The sequence below is a fragment of the Solanum verrucosum genome, unplaced genomic scaffold (genome assembly GCF_900185275.1).
Source record: "Solanum verrucosum unplaced genomic scaffold, falcon-dt-bn FXZP01000207.1, whole genome shotgun sequence".
Taxonomy (NCBI): Eukaryota; Viridiplantae; Streptophyta; class Magnoliopsida; order Solanales; family Solanaceae; genus Solanum; species Solanum verrucosum.
This window is the reverse complement of record NW_026019996.1, coordinates 2,995,792-3,005,458: the sequence shown is the minus strand read 5'-3', so window position 1 is coordinate 3,005,458 and position 9,667 is coordinate 2,995,792. Positions and strand designations below refer to the sequence as shown.

General features: G+C 35.2%; 1 protein-coding gene across 1 annotated transcript; it reads left to right on the top strand.

Moving 5' to 3' along the window:
- The first annotated feature begins 2,068 nt into the window (after window positions 1-2,068).
- LOC125819247 (protein RETICULATA-RELATED 5, chloroplastic) lies at window positions 2,069-9,402 on the top strand. The gene is made up of 7 exons (XM_049498715.1): window positions 2,069-2,800; window positions 3,158-3,287; window positions 3,574-4,104; window positions 6,709-6,816; window positions 7,012-7,560; window positions 8,076-8,189; window positions 9,105-9,402. The coding sequence occupies exons 1-7, from the start codon at window positions 2,136-2,138 to the stop codon at window positions 9,249-9,251; spliced, it is 2,244 nt and encodes a 747-aa protein (XP_049354672.1). The 5' UTR covers window positions 2,069-2,135; the 3' UTR covers window positions 9,252-9,402.
- Window positions 9,403-9,667: the final 265 nt, after the last annotated feature.

Below are 9,667 nucleotides of genomic sequence, written 5' to 3'. Positions count from 1 at the left end.
TAAAAAAAATGAAATTAAAAAGTAATCAGCTGGTCAGGAATTCACACCTCTGTCTGTGAATTGTAGAGTGTAATTACCCCTGCCAATTACACCAATTATCTGCTGACCAAGTAATTACATGTCCAATCAAATAGGACAGACAATGTAATTAACTCAATTACACCAAATCTAATTACCAGAATATCCTTCCAAATATGCCCTAAGTATTTTAAGCCTGCATTAAAACCCCAATTAAATTTGAATCCGCATTACAAAATCTAATACTCTCTAACAAGTTTTTTCAGTCAAATAAGCTAAAAGCGTAAACGGACTCATATATTGACTTTGTCCTTTTTCCATAAAATATATCCCGTGGATCAATTGACACTCTTAAATACACGTGGTTCACAAGAAATAATAATAAATTAATAATATAAAGATGACCACTTAAAAAGAACATTGTAAATCAAGTTGGCAAATACTGGAGACGTTTTAGTTCAAGGGCCACAAAATGAGTTAGTCCATTACAGCCACTCGAATTGTGTATATCTGATAGGTAAGCAAAAGCCTTTACTATCCATCCAGAAATGGAAATAAAGAAATAAAAAAGGCCATATAATCAGAGCCAGAAAAAGACGACCCAAAATAAAGACTTGCAGAAGTACACGTAGGATGGAATATGTATCAAAACATCCAAAATAATAATAATATGGTAATGCTAAATAGCCAAAAAATTTGATAAAAAATTTAAAAAATTTATAATATTTTTTTATTTTAAAATAAACTGATGTTTTTTCTATTTTTTAGTTAAAAGTAAAAATGTTTAAAAAGATAAAATAACATGGTAAAATATCATTTTGACCAAATTCTGACCAATTTTTTTTTCCAAAATAATAATATTATTTTCGAACATTAAAAAAACATTCAATTCACCAACTAAAAAAATAAAATATAAATTGGGTCATGTCCAAATTCTTGATTTTTTGCCACAACTTCTTTTTTTCTGTGGTGCAGTACAACTAGCATAGTACTGTACTAGCATTTTGTAAATGCATTGTTGAGATAATTACATCAAAACTCCTCTAAATTATTCACATTTTATTAATTTCACAGTAAGACAATATATTTCAATTTAAGTGTTCTAATTTAATTGGGTATAAAGTTTAATAAACAAATAAAAAATATTAATTTTTTGTGATCTTTACATTAAAGATATGTGTAGTTTTTAAAATTTTATGATTTTACACTTGAATTGAGACAAAGAAAGTAAATGGTCATAGAATTTAAGAGTGATTAAAATTTCAACTTCAACTGCAAATCATGATTTCAAATTCTAGGTTTTTTCAAAAAAGTAAAATTTAAAGTTCCAACTTCTAATTTCAAAATTTTAATGTTTTTTTTATTATTTTATTTTTACTTCACTATTATTTTGGGATTTTGAGTTTTAATTAATTTAACTTTTATTAGCAAAATATGTATAGATTTGAAGAAGAAGAAGAAGAAGAGGAGAAAAAAAAAAGAAAAAAAAAGTGTAAAAGATCACATAAATATTTTTTTTGGCCTAATTGCTTAGCTCCCATACACTATAAAGAGAGTGATGTCACTCATGTTACTAGGCAATGCAAAAGGGTTTTAATTAGAAAATATTAAAATATAAGAATAACACTATATTATTTAAATATGAAACTAATAAAACCTAAATATTTTCGAGAATTTCGTGGTATTAAATCTATATTATTGGTATTACTCCCTCCGTCTCATTTTATATGTCATTCCTTTTTATAAATAGTTGGATCACAATACTTGTCATTTTATAAAATTTATGCATAAATTATCATATTTTACTTACTATACTCTTGATAGAATAATTAATTAATCTTGTCATTTCTTAATGCAGTGCAAAGTAAAAATGTGACATATAAAATGAGAGGGAGGGAGTATAAGTTAAGGATACATAAAATTTAAATGTAAATATTTTAGACAAATGAGATTTTCCGTCTTATTTTTTTCTTATTTAATTGTTTATTTATCAAGATATAAAAGAAAGAAAATTGGAAAAAATAATGTTCAGAACAGTCTAAAAGATTTGGTGGGATTGGAGGGCGCTGACCATGTTGGATTGCCTCAGCTGATTTCTTAAAGCCTTCAACTGGAAAATGAAGGCAAACTCTGGCCGTTTTATCTCTTTTAAATCACTGCACTTACATGTTCCACCGGAAACTCTACTCCGGCGAAAGTATTTAATCAAAAGAAGACTCAATTTCCCCCGCTGCTTGGTTCACGAGCATAGCCACGCCAGCTTCTCAGTTCGTTGTTCTCAGACGCCCGCCGACGGCATCGATAACTCCGACGAGCTAATTCTGAAGCAAAACTCCTCGACTACTAGGCGTAATGTACTCCTCATGCCTCTTCTCACCATCGGAGTTTGTGCTCTCCGTTCCGCAATTGCTAGAGCGGACGACAAACCACCACCTGAGAGTGTGCCGCAACCTCCGGTGACTACAGTGGAATCTCCGCCGCCTGATCCGGTGGTTAAGGCGGATGAAGTGATTAATTCGAGGATTTATGATGCGACGGTAATTGGAGAGCCTTTGGCTTTGGGGAAGGACAAGAAGAAAGTATGGGAGAAGCTTATGAATGCTCGGGTCGTGTATTTAGGCGAAGCCGAGCAAGTGCCAACTCAAGATGATAAAGAAGTGGAGCTGGAGATTGTGAAGAATTTGAGGAAGAGATGCGCCGAAGCAGAGCGGTCGATTTCGTTGGCTCTAGAAGTATTTCCGTCTAATTTACAAGAACAACTAAATCAATACTTGGCAAAAAGGTTAGAATTCTCTTGGAGTGTATCCAAAATTTGGTTATCCTAGTGTGTCTTCAGAATAAAATTTCATGATGCTAGCAAAAAATGGTTCTACATATTTACATTTTGACAAATGCGATTGGACTGTCAGTTCTACTGTGTTTAATAAGGGTAGATTTTCCAGGTTTTCTTGAGAAGATTTAATGATGTTCATGACCTTTCATATGTGAAGTTGTGCAATAAATATTGTTTAGAGTTGTATGATCTTGTTATCTAAGAGTTTGTTATTATGCATTTGTTACATCTAATGAAAGAGAAAATTAGTTGCATTGGAATTTTTGTATGAGACATATATCTGATGTTATGCACTTGATATTGCAGGATTGATGGAGAGTGTTTGAAATCTTATGTTGCACATTGGCCAACTCAATATTGGCATGAGTATGAGCCCTTATTGACTTATTGTCGCGAAAATGGGGTTCGACTAGTTGCATGTGGTTTGCCTCTAGAGGTACTTATTATCTTCATCTGTTAGTTGACCGGCATGAGCTAGATATATTTATGAATCCAGAGAATAAAGTAGCAAATGGTATTATCTATGCTCATTTTTATGCACTATGCTTGCAAGATATTCAGCAGAAAAAAGATTGATTCCTTTTGTTACCACGGAACATCTCTTTATTCTATAAATTCCAATTCTTTTCACTGTCTGATAGTGCTGTGCATTGATCAAGTTGTTCTAGCTTCATAAGATAAGGATGAAAATGTTAATTTTTCTGGTTTTTTTTTTGGAATAGGTCCTACGAACAGTTCAAGCAGAAGGTATTCGGGGGCTTTCAAAAGCTGATCGTAAGAAATATGCTCCTCCAGCCGGTTCAGGTTTCATCTCAGGCTTTTCGTCTATGTCACGCAGATCATCTGTTGATGTAAATATGCTGAACCAGCCGACTCCTTTCGGACCAAGCTCATATCTCTCTGCACAAGCAAGAGTTGTTGAAGAGTACAACATGTCCCAGATAGTTTTAAAAGCAGTGACGGATGATGGGGCGGCTGGTATGCTTGTAGTTGTCACAGGTGCTACCCATGTCATGTATGGATCAAGAGGGACTGGGGTGCCTGCTAGAATTTCACGGAAGATACAAAAGAAAAATCAAATTGTCATACTACTTGACCCTGAAAGACAATGGCTAAGGAGGGAGGGAGAAGTTCCTGTTGCTGATTTCCTGTGGTACTCTGCAGCTAGACCTTGTAGCAGAAATTGTTTTGATCGTGCAGAAATTGCCCGTGTAATGAATGCAGCTGGAAGGAGACGAGATGCCTTACCTCAGGTTAGTTTTTATGCTTCGAGATGAAAGGTATAACTAACTCAGCTTCTAAGCTCCTATTTTGGCTGCAGTCGTACATATATATTGAATCATTAAAACAGATAGTCTCCTGCTAACTGAGTTTTGCAGGCTTTAAGTGTATGGATCTTGAAGTCATTAGATAATTAATAACTAAAACATCAGTTATGTGTTACAAGATCTACAAGTGCCTCCTGCTGCCTGAGTTCTTCAGAAATCGTAGCTTGTGTTTACTAAATAAAGAGCTTGCTTCTTTACCCCACTAGTTTGTCAGAGGAGAATTGACCAAACCCAATAGAATACAGTACTTTTCAGTCAGAAGAAAAAATATTCAATTTGACCAAACCTTTTATAAATTTACAAATTTTTTAGTCCAAGACTTCCATACCACATTTGTAGAGAATACTTCTACTTATAGATTTGTGAACGAGATAAACAATAAGACAAATGAGAGAACTTAGACAAATCACTCTAGTACAAGAAGTCTGCTGGTAGGTATTCCTCAAGGGGTATTAGGATTTTTGCTTTTTGAAGAAACTTGTATCTAATGAAGGACCTGAGATCATCTGGCTGTAGGGTCCTTCTCTCAGTTAGTAAACAGAGACGGGAATCTTAGGTCTACCTTATCTTGATCTTGTTCAAAAATAACTTTTCCTTCCTATCTCCAGCACTGACTTGTGTGATATATTCAGTATGTGAAGGATATCCTATAATCTCAAACAGTGCTATATTCTATATATGAGGCATGTTCATGATTATGACCAGTTAATGAATTGAAAATTCTGCATCAGTTCATTCTGGCTATGTCCAATGCTCTCTCTTGGCTGCTTTATCAAATTACATAAGACTCAATCTAGCTTGTCTTGTCTCTGGTCCCATATGCATTTGGATGTTTCTCACTTACCAAAATGAATTCCATTTGCAAATGGAGCTTTTAGTACTGCGGGGAAGTTGTTTTCTGATTGAGTTGTTACCCTTCCCTAGATATGCAATCACCATGTCTCTACTGAAGCACTATCTAGTTCCTCTCAAGTCTCATCATGTGCATCACATCTACTTTTTTTTTTTTTTTAATGACGGTTGTGCTCGGGCCAGCTTGTGCACACCTCAACTATTCCACCGACCAAGTACCTGCTATTTCCCCACCAACACTGGTAATGGGTGAATCTGACTATCAAGAGTTCAAGACTAGGCATAGGAAAAACTAACCTAGTGTTTTCTGTTTCTACTAGGATTTGAAACCTAATCTCCAAGGCTTGCACCTCTTCATTGACCACTATGCCTCACCATTGGGTGCTCACGTCTACTTCATTTTTAGACCTATCTTTCCAAAAGGAATAACTTTCATATTACAACTCACTCATTGTATAATCAGAGTCCTGCACTGATGGCCTTTATACCATTTACCGCAAGCTTGACCCCTGGATAGTGTGCTAAAGGTCCTCAGATGCAATTTCATTTATTCTATCTGCTGTAGTGAACTGAATTTGATGTCTCTGTGTGTTTATTAGTAAGGTACTTTCTTTTCTTTGACAAATCTTTCATACCTTCACAGCAATGGTAAATTAGATTTCACAATTTTTATCGGTGGAAAAGAATTGTTTGAAGTTACTCATCATAAATTTTCTTTTCCATTTTTTTTAACATGGCTTCCTGAGCATTTTATGTACTCATAACATATGAGGTGTTCATTGAAAGACTTCTTTCTAAAAATGTATTAAATAAATTTACCAAGTTCAAAAAAAAAAAATGTACTAAATAATTTCAGAAGTAAAGGGTTACAAGTTGCATCACTCAGTACTGGATGACCACTGTCCTGTATGCTGATTGCTGTTATCTGACCAACAAAGCGCAGCACCCTATTACTTTCTTACACTAGAATCAAGTTCCAGCTTGGATAGTGATGTCTGTTTAACATTCTTTTGGGCCCCAAAAGCATCAGCGAAAAGGGGCTTCCCCTTTAATTATTTATCAGTAAGTAAGAATGACACAGGTTGTCTTCCCAGATTTAAAATATCGCATTTCATATTCGTAGAGAGTTATTGAGATAAAATTGAACTAAGCGGCACAAGGAACTGATTTATTGTGTAAAAGACTTCATTCTTAAAACATGTAATTTTCATTTGTATTTGAATCAAATTGCACTTTTTTATAACCAAAAAAATCCTCTGTTCTACTTTTCTCCACTCAAACACCGGACTTGGTTCATTAGTCAGGATTCTAACTCGTGACATGCCCTTACCACACATCCGTATCTATATTTCTTTTCCGTTGAGCCAAGAGCTATAGCACTTTTTGGCAGGGTTTCAGTGAGATTGTATAGTCATGGATCCTGTAGCTACAATGCTAACATCTATGGGCTACATATTCATCTTCCTGTTTTCCTAGTGTCCCATCTGTTAGGGTTAATTGACATTTTGTAGCAGAAAGTTCGAAGTTATTACTATCTTTGTCTTCAAATTTCAACAAAGATACACTGGTTGCAATTTGAGAGTATATAATACTGCAGCTGTTGGAAAATGATTACGTTATATTGAGTTGTACTCTGAGGAACTTGATCTCATTATACTTACATCTTACCTCTTTCAGGACCTTCAAAATGGACTAGATCTTGGTGTGGTATCCCCTGAAGTGCTGCAGAATTTTTTTGATCTAGAGCAATATCCTTTCATTTCAGAGTTAACAGACCGCTTTCAGGTGTGCTATGACAAACATCTATTCTAAAACTACCTGTTCACCCGCAGAAGGAGAAAAGAGAATGAACAAAGAAAGAAAAAATAAATAATAAGAACATCAATTTTTTCTACTTTATCCTTTTGTTTTACGCTTGTACTGGTGTATAAAGAAAATGCTAAGTTGTTTGAAGTTGAAAAGAAGCTTGCTTTGATGCAGGGTTTTAGAGAGAGATTGTTGGCTGATCCTAAATTTCTACATCGATTAGCTATTGAAGAATCTATATCAATAACAACTACTCTGTTGGCACAGTATGAGAAGCGTAAAGAGAATTTTTTTGAGGAGATTGATTATGTTATTACAGACACTATTAGGGGTATAGTTGTGGATTTTTTCACAGTGTGGCTTCCTGCTCCAACAATTTCTTTCTTGTCAGTTACTGATGATGTTGATGCACCTGAGAGCTTCGGAGCATTGAAAGGTCTCCTGGGTTCCATCCCAGATAATGCTTTTCAGAAAAGTCTTGTTGGGAAGGACTGGGATGTGAGTCACAGAGTTGCTTCTGTGCTTATTGGTGGCCTTAAATTGGCCGGTGTAGGATTTGTTTCTAGCATCGGGGCGGTGGCTTCATCAAATATCTTGTTTGCAATGCGCAAAGTAATTAATCCGACCTTTACTACTGTCCAGAAGAACAAGCGATCACCAATATTGAAAACGGCGCTTGTGTATTCATCATTTCTTGGTACATCTGCAAATCTGCGTTATCAGGTACTTCATCATATACTTGACAGTTTAATCTTTCATATCATTTTGCTTTCAAATCCAAGATGCTGATTATCTATTTTCATTGGATATCTTGGTTAAACATGGACTGTGCCAGTATATTTTTAAACAATATTTTAAAACCATCTTTAGCTCCTGCAAATTTTAAGGATTTTTCTGTATGATGTTCCTGCCATAATCATGAAAAATTGGAGATTGATTTTTGCTGTCATTTAGTTTCAAAATTGACCCTTCATCATGGGTTTATATCCCTATCAAGTTTGAGAAAAAGCCCAAAATGGATTAACATTGAACTTGTTTTAATTCTTCCTAGAGTTTGTGGAAGTCTGATTGTTAATCAAATTTGGTCCCTTCATCTTTACTAGTGTAATGTGTTTGACACGAGACTGAAACTTTATAGTAGCAGTTACTTTAGAAACACCTATTTGACAATGATTTCCTTAACTTTCTATTGAGGTGTTTGAGGTTCAACTGAAAACAATAATTTTCATGAAATGCAGGTTATTGCAGGATTGGTAGAGCACCGGATTGCAGATAAATTTTCTGACCAAACATTACTTGTAAATATGCTATCTTTTGTTGTTCGAACGATCAACTCCTATTGGGGAACCCAGGTTAGATACGGTCTGAAATTCTTTGAAGTTAAATCTTTTTTTCCTTTTCCTTTTCCTTTTTTTACAACTAATCTACCATAAACTTCTTTTGTGACTAGTGAGTATCCCAGTAAACAGCCATGTAGGTTAATGATAATGGAATCTAAAAGATTAGTCTTTGTGAGGGTCTTCTCAGTTCTCAGGGTAGTGCCTTATATTTCCTTATTTATTCTGTTCCTGAGGGCTAGCTGGTGCAAGGTTCGAAGCTTGGTAGAAAATGTGCCCACCCCTTTACCATTCTCTGCTTAAAACCTTCTATTTGGATTTCCAATCCTTTATTGCTTTATCTTCCGCTCTTTATATTTTGTCCCATCCTTAACCCAATTAGCCTTCTTTCTCTAGCAAAAACTTCTCTTAGAAACGTAGTAGGAGATACTGCTTTTCTTTCAAGAGAAGATTCATCTATCCTCATAGCAGCTCTGAAGTAAAGACACAGTGAACAATAATGTCACCAAGCAAAACCAATTAGATTCAAAACACGGTAATGTACCCTATTAATCCAAGCAAGTCCTCCAATAATGAACTGAACAAATAGTCAAATACAGACACTAATTAAGGGACTAGACTGTAGCAACAGAATACACTTAAAAAGAGAAGAAGGAGAGTGACCGAGAAGAACAGAAAAGGGGGAGAGGAAATCAGAAAGGGGTGAGAGGGACTAGAGAATTTCTCAATACCATTACTTGCCTAATTTCCCCCCTTACCCAATTAATCCCTCATAGCTCTTACCCTGGGCCTCACACATTATTTTCATACAAACTTGCCCTCCACCGTGGCCTCTTCTTTTACTAACCATTCATCCACCATCACCTCATTGTTGATAAGTAATTTTTTCTCTTTGCTAATGATTAGTACTTCTGTATCTCTTCTTCGCAGCAATGGATCGACCTTGCACGGGTTACAGGATTGCAGACTCGCAAGAGCAAGCAAGTTTCTGTTCTTGCTCCAGATTCTGCAAATCCTACTGCAGTTGGTTGCAATAATCCAGAAGATGCCAATTCTGATGAAATCAACAGTCAATAGTAACACTACCACTTATCTTCTCTACTTTCTAGCATAACTTGTAAGCAGCAGTTTTGATTCTTTTGCTGTATATCATTCAATTTTTAGCCTGTCAATATACACAGTTTATAAATTTTGACACACGTCAAATAAATCTTTGTTATTCAGACACTTGGATCTACTTTGCCGAGAATAAAAGCAGACTGAAACTACATTGGAGCACTGTTTAACTATAACTGAATACAACATTGCACTGGATAGTGGATACTCCTCTTTACCCACTCAAAATTGACTTTAGTTGCACCTTTGTGTATCTTTTTAAGTAAAACTGTAAAAATTGCAATGAAATGTAGGAACGCATTGCAACAACAGTGAACGATGACATAAACTTTGTTCGTCTTAAGTGGATGAATGCAAGGTATTTACCTTGCAAAACC